The sequence below is a fragment of the Patagioenas fasciata genome, chromosome 5, assembly GCF_037038585.1.
Source record: "Patagioenas fasciata isolate bPatFas1 chromosome 5, bPatFas1.hap1, whole genome shotgun sequence".
NCBI lineage: Eukaryota > Metazoa > Chordata > Aves > Columbiformes > Columbidae > Patagioenas > Patagioenas fasciata.
In genome coordinates, this window is record NC_092524.1 from 5,596,957 (window position 1) to 5,613,055 (window position 16,099).

General features: G+C 36.8%; 1 protein-coding gene across 1 annotated transcript in view; it reads left to right on the forward strand.

Moving 5' to 3' along the window:
- LUZP2 (leucine zipper protein 2) overlaps positions 1–16,099 on the forward strand; it is a 168,470-nt gene that overhangs the window by 105,273 nt on the left and 47,098 nt on the right. Inside the window, exons 6-7 of the mRNA XM_065840213.2 lie at positions 7,287–7,349; positions 10,519–10,581. Of these exons, the coding sequence (XP_065696285.1) occupies positions 7,287–7,349; positions 10,519–10,581 (126 nt within the window). The remainder of the gene's footprint in view (positions 1–7,286; positions 7,350–10,518; positions 10,582–16,099) is intronic.

Here is a 16,099-nt window from a genome sequence, read left to right on the forward strand (position 1 = left end):
AGCAGTCCCAGAGACTACCAGACAGCTGATGACTGAGCAACTGCATTATGAATATCTCTTGAATTCAGAGCACAAGTATTTCTACTAACAATCATGAACGATTGAGCCCTAAAGTGACTTTATTCCTTAGATCCTATCGCACATTTGTAATACAAAAGACTGCTATGGAAAATCAGCATCTTAACTCATTCTGTATAAGCGTTAAAGTTTTAAAACACAGCAGCAGCTCTGTAGTCCTGCTCAGAATGCTAATGGTTTGTCAGAGACTAACGGTCCAACTGCCTTTGAAGAGCGCTTAAACACTTCATTTTGGGCAGAGGAGAACAGTCTCACTCAGTCTGATGTTCCAGGACTTATTTGTGTTCTGTATGAAGTCTCAGACACAAGAAGACCCCATATATCTATGGATGACTGGGGTTTGGTCTACAACAAGTTATCTAGACAATTGAGTGATGCAAATACAAATACTCGTTGCAACTACACTGTGAATTAAACCTTCCACTTAAGTCATATAATGTTAACATTAAACAATCTCAATGCCATCTATCAATGTTTTGTGCTTTAGAGATACAAGTTCCACTTAAACCATGAATTTTTGTGGGGCTGAGCTTTAATGGATAAACATTAAAAAGTCAAAATATATGAAAAGATTCTGAGACGAGCATGTGTGTGAGGAAGGCTGGATGGAACGTGAGTTACTCTGTGTTAACAATATTGTTTTGCAACAGATTAAGTGCATTTTTTAGCTATAGTAACTTTTGACTGCTTCTAAGCTGCTCTTGCCCTTTGAGTGCTAGACAGGCTCGCATTTACACCCCGATTTGTTCCACATTTAGGATGCAATCAAATCTCAACATGTGCTACAGTTTTTTTTGCCTGTATTAGACTTCCAAGGGGTTTTTTTTCATGATCAGGTGGGAATGTGACTAAAAATTTACAGTCTGTAATGGATCCAATCCAACATGCTGCAATGTGTTAGCTTGTTATGACTTCAAGTATCTATATTTGTCTTTGCATGTTTATGTTTAGAGAAAGAGATAATGAGATTGAGGAGAAAAAAAAGCAACACAAATAGTCCAAAAGTATACTTTTTATTACTGTTATTACTGTTCTATATCTCCTTACTCTGGTTCATTTAATGTATGGGGCACAACTGCAGAACATACTCTGCCTTGGACATAAGGAATCACAGGATCTTAGAGATTGGAAGGGACCTTGATGACCTAGTCCAGTTGCTTATTTGGTAAAGACTTTCATATCAAATTAGGCTACTGCTATGCATAGTTGATGAAGGTATGCAAACAAAATCTGTTTTTTCAAGAGGGAGCTCTATGTGTCTGGCTGTACTTCCTGACTCTGCCCCTCCTGTTGTCTGCGTGCTTCCCTGGAGCACGGCGTATTCCAGATTAATATTTGGAAGAAATGCTGGACACAGAACTTCTCAACTAAATGGCAAAAGTCTATACTCAGGTCACTAGAAACCTGTGGTGTTGTTTTCATTGCGTGCCTCGGCATTCCTGGAAACAGTGTGCTTCTAAATAGTTGTACCTGTGGCACTCAGCTCAAATACAAGATGTTTGTGTGTTGCTTATCAGCTCCTTCAGCTCAGAGGGACTACCTGAAATTCAAGAGAAAGATCAGCAGACTTTATCCAAAAGGGACAGATATTCAGAGGAGAAAATAAAACAAAATTAAAAACCCAAACTACCGTATCCCATTTGTTTGGGGAAGCTTGCTCTTATGTGCCTTTATCTGTAATGTAAAAGTGTAAGATAGGTGGACACGTTACACAGAAAAACCCCAAACCAACAAAACAAGACTTTAAAAGTCCAAATAAAATGGGCTTCTCCCAGGAATTCAGAGCTAGAAGAACAACGATGCTTTCTAAGTTTAGATCCAGACAGATCTGAAAAATGTACAGATCATATATGTATCATCAGTACTAAAATACACTGATGGGGCAAAGTCCTTCAGCTGTTTGACACACTTGACCACTGAAAACTGAAGGGAAAAGAGACTCAAACAGCCTCAAGAATTTCAAGGCCAACTCCTCCTCTTACAAAAGATCACAATGTCTTCACTGCCCATGAAGGAAAAGCAAAACTGTAGTTTTTAAGGTCTTATCTGAAAAACTTCACATAGTGGAGTGCAGGAAACTCAATTTATCTGTCTCAGAAAGATGAAGGGTTGAGCCAACCCTACTGGGATTAAAGCAGTCATGCTGTTTCATGCTATATAAAACATTTTTCATCATTGTGAAATATAAAGCTAATATCCAGAGCAAAATGGGTACCAACACATTGTGATATCAGATAAATCCAGATATTTGATTTTGGTCTGTTGCTGTCTTCTGATTTCCCTCCTAAGGGCACAGGGAACCGCTTTGGTTGAACAGGAGGTGGAGAGCAGTTCATCTTGGCAACTGGCCCTGACAGTCCTGCTGAGCAGAGTCCAGGGGTTTTTATTCTTTTTTTGTTTGGTTATTTATTTATTTATTTTCAGTAGGATGCCCGTAAGAGAGAAATGTTCCAATGATGAGCAGGGGCTCAGCATGCTCTGATTTCTGCTATTCACCAAGGGGAGGCAGAGCCAAGTTTATCTTGTATGCAACAAACAACTGCTGTCAGAGCTCAGATAAAATGTCTGAATCGAAGCTGATTACTGGGAATAATTTTCTGAGAGAGGAAGTGATTTTCTTTCCTTGAACACAGTTTGTGTGCTCATGCTTTCAAAGGCTAGTAGGCAAACTAAACTTGTTTTGTACCGATGATGTCTACACTGTGTTGCTCATTCTGGGTTGAGATCCTGACGCTGTTTCAAAGAGGTAATAAGTGTGTTTCAAATTATGAAACACAAATATGAGAGTATTGAAGCACTAGTCTGTGTGGCCAGTATTCAAGGTAACCTAACCTAAGAAATGGCATCTGAAAATTTGTGCCTTTTACATCAGTGGCATCATTTTACCTTTCTGTATGTAGAATATATGATTCATCAGATAATAGTTAATCACCGTAACTTCGGATTTATGATGATAATAAACCCTTTTGAACTGGACCCAGCGATAGTTTGTCAGATTTATCAATGCTTATAAACCATGACTTTTACCTCGTGAGGTATTTATTGTACATGCTAGATGAGGAGAGGATGTTATGAAAAATACAATATGCAGCTATATAATTATTTATTTTAATAAAGCAAATTTGCAGAAAAGAAACTAAACCTGCAACTGTAAAAGTGCTTTTTTTAGTGTTTATGTTTGCTTTTCTTTTGTAAGTCATTGCTGAAGCTTTCTAACAGGAAGATGAGAATTAACAAACAAACAGAACAACCAACAACAAACAAACAATAACCCCCACTAAAATATCCCTGTCACACCTTTCCACTGTTGTGAATTGATATTGCAGGGAGGATATAGCAGAGGGAAAGAGACCTGAATTTTATTGAGATAAAAATTAGTAACATTTTTTAACATTATGAAAAGACAGGGCTGTTGGCATAATGGTTATTGTTTCTAAGAATACTAAGGTATTCTTATATCTCTGTATTTTTCTTCCCATTCTCTTCCCCCCTCTGGAGAGCTGTTGTGCTTAGTCAGTCATGATATGAATTGCAGCTTTGGTAATAACGTGGGTGCATCTCTCTAGATGTTTGGTGATTATTTTGGCCCACTACTGGCCTTTGATTCAGGAGAATCAGTGACCGAAGTGAAGGAATTCTTTTCGAACTTTAGGAATGGAAAGGAATATATATCCACCTAGTCAGTGAGAAAGGCAACCTAAATACAGGGTTGCTGTCAATATTCATGGAGTGAATTCAGCTTCCTTTAAGCCTGGTCTCACATATCAAAAATAAAATCAAACTCAAAATATGCAAACGTTATATCGGTATAAGAGGGAAAAAAATGCCCAGAGACTGACTGACAGATCTATTTAGGAATGAGGCAGAAAGCTTTTTATATTCAATATGGAAGCTCTGTGCAGAATATGTTAACAAATCTGACAAGTTGTCAATGAGTGTTCTCACTTTTTTGGAGGACACCAATAGAAACTGTACTCATGTGTGGTGCTGCTTCTGGAGTGTAGCTACCAGGACAGCAATGATGTTCTTGTGCATGTGACAACCACTGACAACAATTTTCTGCACCTGAGTTTAAGGATGCGCTGAAACTACTGGTGGAAATGAGTTAAAAGACTTAGTAAATTGAGTTAGATGCTACAGTAACTTGGCTTAATGATATGATTACATGCAAATGCTCCAGCTGACAGTCTGTGCCATAAGCTTTCCAAGATGTTAAAATACATTAAAATATCTATTTAGTTGTAATATAACGGTATCCTTTCCCCAAAGCTAAAAGGCCATGTCTAATTAAAGCCGTTATTCTATATAATTTTAAAAGCCTATTAAAGACATGTTTAGAGATACTGAATTAATTCCTTAAACTTATATTGGTTTTTAAACTTGAAATGTCCAAGTCCTTTTCCAACAACAACAAAAAAGTTTGAAACAAAAACCATATAAAATTCTAGTTAAGTTATCTTATTTGTGTTTGTTCTTTGAAGGATGCTTAATAGGAAAATAAGACTTGAATCCATATTTAAGACTTAAAAGTCAGAACTTCTGTCCTGACTCAATTAGCATTTGTAATCTCAAAATCTTCCTGTTTAATTTATCTGATTTTAAATAACTCCTTTCTAGCGAGTTTACAGAATATGTACCTGATCAGACTCTTCATTTCAAAACATTTACTTTGAAATCCTGATCAAATCAGGCTCTGTTATACTTTCCATGATTTTACAGGTGTACTTCACATTCTACTAGAGAAAATTAACACTATTAATCCCTATATTTGACAGCGAGATGTGATTTGCTAAATAACATAAAATGACTCAAATTTTAAGCAACAAGTGTCATCTACCTCTGACAAGCTCCTACTTATTTTGCTCTTGATACTTGTAACCTTTTAATACTTGCTCTCATTTCTGAAAACATTATTAAGTGCAGATTAAATTATGACTGTTTTGCCTGCATTCCAGTGACCCTGGGGTTATTTCGTTGCTAGTAGACTGGATAATGAGACAGGATTGGCAACTCCTGTTAAACCTAGCTAAATCTCGGAAATGGAGTCCCACTCAAATTATTTTCAGCAAGTTTTGGTTTTGTACTATTTTATTTTTGCACAAAATGTGGAAGATGTGGCAACCATCTAACATAATGTCTGTCCTTTTGAGGTGATAGGAATTTGGCTCTTCACATTCTGGGTTACAGCAGGCCCCCCTCAAAACAGTACATGTGGAAGTTACTTACAAACTGTTCGTGTATTAATAGAAGTATTTTTTATAGTAGTTTAAACTTGGCAACAGGAAATGAGTAGAAATGTAAGCATTACAACTCATTCATTGGTTCTGAAATAGGGGTAGAATCTGATACATAAACTATCGTCAGGCTGTAGGTCGACTGGAGGATAATGATACCAGTTATTCAAAACAAAGTGATTGACTTCCTGAGTTAATTAAGTGCAATTCCCTAATGAAGCAGTGCCTTTGGCACAGCTGGCTATCACCCCAAGAGATCATACTGGTCTTTCATGTGAAACCAGCCTCACCAACTGTGTGATCGCAGTACAACATTGCTCTTTAGATGGGGAACAATAGATGTGCTGGGTGTGCTGCACCTCTTTGGTTTCTATTTGGTTTATCTTTATTCAGCTTGTATCTTCTACCCAGTTCCCGTTTTGCAGAGCCACTTGTCTTCTTCTGTATTTCTACAGTGGTTAGTACGATAAGGTGCTGCTCTGTGTTCAGCTACAATATCATTTCCAAATAAAGAACAAAAAGTAATCAACTGTGAGACATGTGAAGACATCTTTTGTTTTCCCTCCCCACACACCTCAGCCCTTTGCAAATCAGATTTTGTGAGGCAGAATCGAGTGGTCTCATCCAAAGTAACATCCCAACTCCTTTTTATTCCATTACAGAGCTGTGGGTGCCTGTGTCAATCAGCTGGATGTGATTTATTGTTTCTGCAGTAGTGTATATTGGTCCACAGTAGATAGCAAGAGTGAAACGTGTGAAGTGATGTATCTTCTCCTTATTTTGGAATTGTGCAAAGGAGGTTTCAAATCAAATTTTAGTTAATTTGCATTCACTTTAATAAGAAAGGTTTTATTTCAAGAAAAGCTCTGAGCTTCTTATTGTGGGAATAAAGCTTCCACTGTTTCAATGAGATGTGGACTTAAATTTGAACTGGTGTTCTAGATGGAATTACCCTTTTTTCTCTAATGTCAGCTTGGTTTTATGCATAATATTCAAATAGCATATTGCTGTTCAGTAATAGATACACATTTCTAAAATATGGTGGACTGGGTTTCTTTGTGTATATTTACAGTTTGCTAGCACAGGAGAAGTTGGTTTTGGTGTTATTTTCATTTCTTTTTAGTGTAACCATGTTATTACATGGCCAGCCCTTGAAGTTCTGCTCATTGAATACTTATGTTGCTAAACAGTTTTGAAAGATGTCTGCACTGCAGAGAAATCTTTACCCTTGACTGTCAATTATAGGATAATATGAGTGAGGAGTGCAGAAATAATTACCAGACTATTGAAAAGTCATTTTAACAAGGTTTATTATTTTCCCTGAAAATTAGAAGAAAGATGATTAAAGCTCCTACATCAAAAAGCATATTGAGTGGGCAAAATGCTATCAGGTAGCTAACCTTCTAACATATTTGATTACTTGAAGTTTTAAATTATGAAATGTAGCAAAAAGACCCCATGAATTTGACCATCAAGGTCTAGGGATGAGATCTTGGCCCTGATACTCAGTTGTTGTAATGATTTACTGAAAATTATATTGAGCTATGCAGTTGACACATGATAAGGATTAGAGATTGGTGGGGTTTTCTTTGTTCTTCTTGGTTTGGTTTTGTTTTGTTTGTTTGTTTTTTGTGGTTTGGTTTTGTTTGTTTGTTTTCCTTTTTTACCTCAGCATATCCAATCTAAATTGGTTTCAGTTGCACGAGTGCTTTGGAAGGTTTCTGTGTGCAGCCCTGTTCCTGTGAAAGCAGGTTTTAATGCAAAGTCATAGCCTTGTAGAATTCTATAAGAAAGGATATTGTGTCGTGATGCATCTATCCTGTCTTCTTATCTGTGTCTTTTCTGGTGACTTAAAGGTGTTATCCGTGTATAAAATAAAACCAGTATGATCAAATATTTAAAGGGTCCCTTAATATTTCAGTAACCCTCAGTAATAAAACTGTTGTGTGTTTTTTTTTTTTCTTCCCCTCTCAGAACAAAAGCCTCAAAAACAAGCTCTTGTCAGGAAATAAGCTTTGTGGTATTCACGCGGAAGAGGTAAGTAAGGTTCCTCTCTATTCGATATAACGTGCCCAAAAGAAGCTTCCATCAAAAGTCTTTTGTACTAAGATTCTGGTATAGATTATGTATTATGCATGTATGGTGAGTGTTCTTAAAGCTCTCTCATCTCAACTCAATTCTGTGACTTCACTAGAAGCAACTCAAATGTATTAGAAGGTGAGTTGCAAACTCAAGTTTTAGACAACTAAAATGAAGTTTAAGAGTACTTATGGAAAGTGTATATAGATCTGTAGATGTACGTTATGACTTTATTTCCGTAATCTCCATGCCTAGAGTAAGAGAGGAACAGCTAAATGCCTTTTAAAAATAATCTATAGAGACAGGAAAGATGTATTATTTTTGACTTCAAGAATGTTTCATCACTTCAAGGAAAAAAATGGTCCTTTTATAAAATACAAGTAAAGATATCTGCCCCCTACTGAAGAAGAAACTAGCAAAGATAGTCAGTGATACAGAAGCCCTATTTTGTTTCAAATACATAAAAGTACAAGTGACTACATTCATGCAAGCAGTCCCTTTAGCTTTTAAACTTTTTGCGAAGGAGGTTATTACTACATATGAATCTGCTTTACTCATTTACATTATTCCAGTCATGTTGTTTTTCATATAATTTCTGTGAAAGTTATTGCATCTCACCAGAAAGAAACAGAAGTGTGACACTTTTCTTCCTGACTAAGATTTTCATAATTATGGTTGAACATGTTTTCTTCATTAAAGACTCTACTTCAAAACTTAGAGGTCAAAACTCTGAAGATCAAAGTGGCATTTTCTAGTTATATTAGCTATTTAGCCTAACTGAAGTTCTACAACCACTGTTTATGAGAAATCCTCAATAATAAGAAATAGTATAGTTTTGGGTTTGTTTTTATTTGCTAGCTTGTCAAAATGTATGTTATCTTCCTATATCACCACTTTTGCTGTCAAACATGCCCACAGTGTATAAATACAAATATAGTTTTTCCCTTGTTTACCACTTAAAAAAAAATGGCAGTGTGTGCAACAGAGCTTTCTGTTTTCCCCTCTTATTCAAGTTTGTTTTTCCTGGCTGCATAACATCTTGAATGTTTGGTAATTAACTTGAAGATCTTTTCCCTGATTATCTCTCCTTTAATATTTGCAACATAAATGTCTCTAGATCTAAACGCAAAGCCTAAGATTAAATTAAATTTAGTGTGACAAGCCTTTCTGTTGGAGAATTTCAGAAAACTAAACGTAAGCTAGCTAACTCTCAAGGCAGCAGATTGTGAGTGTATTTTAAACCTCAAGAATCTCAGACTTTATGAATCATCCTGGCAAATTTGTGGCTTTTAAGTGGGTTAGTGCCATTGGAATAAGCAAAGATGCTACAGGAGCATCCCTTTTTTTGTTGTCGTTTTGCCAGTTAGTTGGTGTCAGCCAGAGAAACACAGTGTATTTTCTGCTCTTTATGTACTGTTCTCACCAAGCATAACAATGGTGTGAAATCAGTTTCCTTTTAGTTATCAGATCAAATACCCTCCATGAATAGAATTGCCTACCAGGAAGCTTCTGTTCTGTTCTGCTCTCTGACTGCATGCAGACAGTTTCAGTGTGCCCCGTGATTCTTTGTTGTCCAGTTACACAGACGGGAGATGCTGGTCATGCTATACGGTTTATATGGCTGGCTTTTCTTCTCCAAGAATTCAGAGCCCTGAAGGGGGGAAGTCAGGGTGGTGCAAACCTTGGGCTGCCCAGGAAATAGGCACATGTGCCAGGGAAATATTCCCAGGTGCTGTGGTTTAGAGATCGTTATCACCCTGTGTCTAATGGTGGTTCTTATCTACTAACTGGTTTTGTATGCCCTGTCCCTAGAATCACAGGAAAACCACACACCAAACAAATTGCAGGTCATAAGTGTGCTTTTAACTGACTTCTATTATACACTGAATACATTTAGCTTCCTAACTCTTAATTTTGTCATTGCAATTTAGCAAATGAGTGTCCCCATCCCTGGAAACATCCCAGGCCAGGCTGGATAGGGCTCTGAGCAACCTGAGCTGGTGAAGATGTCCCTGCTCATGGCAGAGGTTGGACTAGAGGAGCTTTGAAGGTCCCTTCCAACCCAAACTACTCTATGATTCTATGAATTGTAATTCTTAGATTCCTCTCTAGCCATTTTGGATACCCTGTGTGTGTCACAGACCCTATAATACTTTCTTAAGCACAATGGGCAGAACAGTTAAAGCTGGTTAAGGTTTTCTCACTGGAATTTAGTTGATGCGGAATATGTTCCAGAGCTCTTCCAATTGCATTTTCCAGATCAGAGGACAGTGCTATTTGCATGTTCTGCTGTGTAGATGACATATGAACAGAGTTACAGAAGAAAGAAGTGAACCGAATTGACCTTGGCTATTTGTTTCAGATTTTATGGAATACAATAACCAATTTGGCCGTAGTTCTCAAATATTTAAAGCAAGTTCTAAGATTTTATCTTTAGATTCATTCATCCTTCCCAAAAGTCTGTTGCTGAATTTGACTGCACCAATTGGAAAAACATCAGGTCTTTCTGAAAGCTCCAATTTATGAAAGATATGGTACCATCTGTAATACGTTATGTTTATGGATGTGCAGTTTCAGTAAATGTGGAATTGACTTATAATCCATTCCAAGAAGTTCTAAACAGTTGGCATTAATTAATGTGAGAAAACATACCAAATATCATTTGAGACTGTGGATTTTGTCAGCTGATATAAATTAGCAGAACTATGCTTAGTTTACATGATAAGGTCATAAAGTGAGAACCTAGTTCATTTAGATGCTATCTGGAAGTCCCTGGTCATTACAAAGAAGAACCTATACAAAAGAGAAGATTCTTTGCTTTTAATGTGATGCCTTCAGTTATGCTTTGTGGAAAGTATTATTAACATCTCATGTGTAAAATGTGTAAGCCAATTATTCACAATAGTACTAACTCATTTGTGTTCTTCAGGTGAGTGCCATTTTATGTTTTCCTTGATACTTTTGGCTGATATAGTCATGCTACCCTGGAAAAAACAATTGATTTTGGTTATTCTTCTACATTTTAAAGCTGATCTAGTTTCTACTGTTGTCTGTACTTGCTACCTTTTTTTTCTTTTCCTAACCTTAAAAATAAAACCTCCCTTGATCTTATTATCCTTACTTTCAGTCAAAAAAGATCCAAGCACAGCTGAAAGAGCTTCGTTACGGAAAAAAGGATTTGATTTTTAAGGTAAGTTTTATTTCACTATAGTTAGCTAAAGTATTAGTTAATACAATATTGAAGTAATGTAGGAGTATGATAACTGCCTTTATTACTGTAGTTCTAAGGATTTATTTCCTTCTCATCATACTGAAAAGAGCTCAGAACACCAAAGACAGACATAATACAATAACGCAATTTCAGAAATATCTATTTCGGCTGCTTTTTTCTGCAAAGCACTCTGACAGGAACAGAGCTTTTTATTAAATTGTTTTCAGTGGTAAAGAAGGAAAGATACAAAGCCTAAAAAGTTGCCTGGTGTCTTTGTTTTTCAATAAACAAAAGCAATGGCAATTATTTAGTTTATGAATATCTGCTTTTACACCCTCGCTTGAAGCAGTGTTCTTGTTTCCTACGGGTGACCAAAACCTGTTGCCCTATTCCATAGATTCTGTAACACATTTTTCTTCTTTCTAACTGAATGATAGAATACTTTAGAGATAATTTTTGGTTTTTCTCTGATTAGCAGTCCTTCATGGTAATGTCAATTATTGTTAACACTTAAAGCAAATCTTTGTGATAAGCTTGAGTAAAATATTCCCTGCATTCAAAGTCTTGTTATAGGCTGAAACTTCTTTACCTAAACTGAAGCTTCGAGGAAAAAAGAAAATGAAACATCTGTGGCTTATACGATACAAATGAATAGCCTATTTAACTAGTATATTTGAAAAACAAACACAAAACAAAACCCCATGAACACTGTGGGGGGGAAGGACAACACATAGAGACATTTTGCTGAAGGACATGGAGTCTTTGTTAACACAAGGAGAAGTTAATCCCTATTAAAGGAGGAGAGAGATTCAAGTCACCTGACTGGAGGCTGCTGACTTAGTGCTTTTATTGCCGGCATAAAGGATGAAGATAAGTAGTTGTCTTCAAAGTGACTAGAGCTAGAATTACTTATAAAGTCATTCATCTCAATATGAGGTCTAAATTGCCTTCTGCAAGTATTTAACTCTCTCTACTGTCTATCTATTGTATGCATAGTACTGCAAAGATGGAATAATGTAGACCATTTAAAATATGCAGTGTGATTTATTTATTTATTTTCTTCTTTTTTTTTTTTTTTTAGCTTCTCATGCACAAGTTGATTTCAAAGCTTTTCAGGAGCAATTGTTTCTGGTCATTACAAGACTTAAACCAAGGGGAATAAACTTAGAGATAAGACCAAAGCATATTGTAAGTCAAGGCAGTCACATTTTAACACTAGTGAGAATGAACAGAAATTCAGATTCAGTTTACCTATAGTTGAGAGTTCGAAAAGAAAAAAGATTATAGCTTCTAAAGTTGAGTGGGTGCGAAAGCTTGTTTTCTTTGGCTGAGGCAGAAGGATTTTCAGTGCTATCTACTTGTTGTTTTCATTATGCTAATACATAGTGATCCCCAAAATGAATCTGAGTTATTAGGTTATGTAGTAATGCTCAGCAAGGGAACACTCCTACCCGAAGCTGCCCACCTGAAAACAGTTTACAGAAGCAGAGAAGGAAAACACAAGCATTAGGAAGTGAACAAAATTAGAATTCTGTCTGGCATGCAGAAAATTAAATCCACTTTCCCTTGATCCTGGCTCAGTAAACTATTTAGAGATTTTTTCCTCAGCAATGACAATTTAGTGGTTAAGGTATAGATGTAAAGATCAGAGTTTTGTGGTGGAAGGGAGGGAGTTTACTTGTGTTACAACAGATGCTATTTGCCTTTTAGGGAAATTATGAACTTATATAATTTAAAACACTTTGAGAGCTTCAGATGGATGCTGCTAATGAATTGTGAAATGGATTACAAAGTCCCACATACTGGGACATACACGTGCAAATATGTGAAACTGGACTGTGTGCATTTTTGTATGTGACTGACTGCCTGATTTGCTAATTTGATGTATCTTTTATGTATAGTCAGAAATATTCTTCTCAGGTTTATTTATTGGTCTTTTTCCTGAGTAAAGGAAATTTGGTTTATGGAGAAAGTGGAACAGCAATTTTATGCTATCCTCCTAATTACTCATGTGAGATGGGGTTCAGTGTGGTGTTTTGAGTGTATTTCAAGTCTGAAGACAGACGTACTGAATAGAACAGAAGTAATTTGGTATTGGTACAGGGCAAACAGCTTTTTAAATGTCTGATGAGAGAGACACCCCACTAGGTTTGGGCAAGAACAGGTGGTATTTCATTTCTAGTTGCTTTGATACTAGAAACCAAACAGGTCTGATGTTTCATGCTTTGTAAAGTTCTGATTCTTTCTGATAAAAGATCCAAACGGTGTGTGGACATTCTCTTGGCAGCACAGAGCATGAGTGGTGTGTGTGATCATCTCCTGCTAGTTACTGTCATCTTGCAGGACTTCTGCCCTTTTCCCCTTTCCCACCCCACTAAACCTTGTTTTTCTGCGTGTCTTGCCGAGGACTTCAGGGAATTCTGTTCTCTGTGTAGCTCTGAAGGTTGCGAGCTTCTCCTGGCAGTTCACCAGAAGGATGTAAACTTCTTATTAGATTTCTAAAGGGTACGAGGGAATGCTTCAGTTTGTACCCATTAAACTGTTGCTTTTTGTGGTGTAATTAATTGTGAAGATACATGTGAAATAAGGTGGTGGTGGTGGGTGTTTGCTTTTTGTTTTGCGTGATCAACATTGAGAAATCAGTTTTCAAATTCTGATAACCATTATTGTCAACAATTCTGTACTGACTAGAGCTCTGGGCATTAAGTGGGAGAGGAAGATGGGGGGTGGGTAGGCAAAAATACAGCTTTATTCTTTAATACTCTAGTGAATTGGTAAATTTTATATATTTTAACACTGTGTGACAGTAACTGAACGAGTGGTAGTAAATATGAGTTCATCATATTTGGCATGTATTTACTCTTCTTACGTCTTCACAGTGGCTTTTAATCTAGCTGATTAATTATGTAGCTTGTGTGTATGCATACTTATATTTTGCTGTCTCTCTAGATATGTGATATAATGCCATATGAGAGAGAAACAGTGAGAGTCACAGAAATTAAGTGATGCACTCAAGGCTATAGAGGCTGTCAGTATCTCTACTGAGATTAGAATTTGATCTCATTATCAGACTTCAGTCCCTTAAACCTCAGCACACTATCCTTAAGAAGTTGATAAACATTGGCATTTGCTGTGTATTATAATGAAAAAATAAGGCATGATTAATACAAATTTTAACTCAAGCATCTTAATTTCATAGTTGCCTTTGTGAATAGGTACTTAATAGTTCCAAATGAGTCTACTCTTAATTACAATAATTCATTTATGGTCCTAAAACCATGATTCAGTGAAGTGCTCTTGATTTAGCAAAGCATTTAAACATGAGGTCCACGTTTGTTTCAGGCATTCATAACTACTTGTTTTCAAATTACTCCTTCATTAACTGTCTTCCCGTCATTCGGCTATGCTATCCTAGAAGTCACATGTTTTACTGTATTAGAAAATAATTAAAAGTAATTTTTTGTTGTTGTTGTTGTTCATGAAAAACAAACACGTGTGTGTCTGAAAACAAATTCAGCAATAACTTTCACTATCAGTTCATCCTTTGAGGAGCAGCTGAGGGAACTGGGGCTGTTTACCCTCGAAGATAAAAGGAGGCTGAGGGGAGACCTGCTCACTCTCTACAACTACCTGAAAGGAGGCTGGAGCACGGAGGGTGTTGGTCTCTTCTCCCAGGTTACAAGCGATAGGACAAGAGGAAATGGCCTCAAGTTGCACGAGGAAAGGTTCAGATTGGATATTAGGAAACATTTATTCATGGAAAGGGTTGTCAGGCATCAGAACAGGCTGCCCAGGGATGTGGTTAAATCACCATCGCTGGAGGTGTTTAAAAGACATAGAGATGAGGTTCTTAGGGACATGGTTTAGTGCAAGTGTCAATGGTTGGACTTGATGAATTTAAGGATCTCTTCCAACCAAAATGATTCTGTCATTCTACGATATCTAAGAAGACAAATATGGGGCTGGGAGCTGAGTGTCATCAGGAAGCAAAGACAGAGGTGCTCAAACAAAGAGGGAAAGAAGGAAGAAGGAGAAGGTGAGGCGGAGGTAATTGGGAGAAACTGGGAGAGGGGATTAGGGAGGGGAGGAAGAAGACAATCTTAATCCTAGTGCTTGGTAACCTTTGCTGCTCCTCACAGTGGTCCAGCTTGTTTCCATGGTGGTAATGTTGAACCCCACACATCTCTGTCAAGTGCAGTGTCACAAATTAAGAGTAAGATTCACATTTTAGTTCTCTGTTATGCTCCTAAATAGTATTTCAGGTACTGAGCACTCTAGTGTCCCTAAAGAACTAGGCAATACCATATCAGCTTCTTAAATTTAGGCTTGTGTTAGAACTGCCTACACAGACTTATGTAAGAAAGAGAAGGCAGCTTTGAAAAGAATGTCTTTTTGTTTTTCAAGGACTTGCTTCAATTAAGTATTTCTGTCTGGGAAACACCTGAATTGCCTTTTATATAAAAGGCCAAAGGACATGTGCTTTAGAAGTCTGACATTTATAGTCAAACCATTTTCCAAATTATTTGAAAAACATAGTGCTACACCAATGAGTTCATTATTTAGAAACTAATTTTAAACTGTGCGTTTGCTATGGTAAATAGGGTCAAAGAATATCAAAATTATGTGAAATTTCTTTCACATCATCCTGACTGGTTGTGGTAAATATTTATGCCATTCCTCCCTCTGAAGTAAGGTTGATGCCACCATATGTGTCTCCCTCCTTATTAGCAGTAGTTAATTACATGCCACAGTAAACCTTTTTCCCAGACTTGCAAAGTATTTATTTCTGTGATACAGACTATGAGATTCTGCATTCCCTACAGAGAAAGGGGTGAAATGATTAAAGAGAAACAACCAACCAACCACCACAAAACCACTGAAGACTGACTTAGCAGAGAATTTGTGTTAAACATTGAATTATAATTGACCTTGTTGTCTGGGCTTTGAAATAATTGATTACAGAATTTTAATTCTTTGATAACTTTTCGCAGAAGTGGTTTGTGTATTTGCACATGTGAGAAGATGCAAAAGTTTCAGGTTTTCCAATACTAGTCTGCTATTTGTATGCAGTAAGCAATCAGGCTTGACACAAATCCAGTTATTTCATAAATGTACATTCACCTGCTTGTATTAAAATTGCTATCAACTGCAGAATTCATCTGACCTTGCATGTTTGAAAAATTAATCTATTTTACACATTTTAAAGGATTCTTCATTATGTCCAAAGTGCCATAAAACAGCTTTCCTTGAAGAAAGCTTTCCGAAAACCCCTTTTTTTTTCTAGCACAAAAAGGATGCTCTTATCTTTGCTGTTGCTTTTACCTTGGCCTCTAATGCTAAATGTAACTTGTGTAGCTCAGTGTTAAGAGGAGATGATAAGTGAAAACTGAGGACAGTTTCCTATGGGCCTGTCATATCAGCTTCCCTGAGCGAACACTGCAGCTCGTCTCTCTTTCAGACGGATCTGTACCCTGTAGTGTGTTTATTCATCCAATGT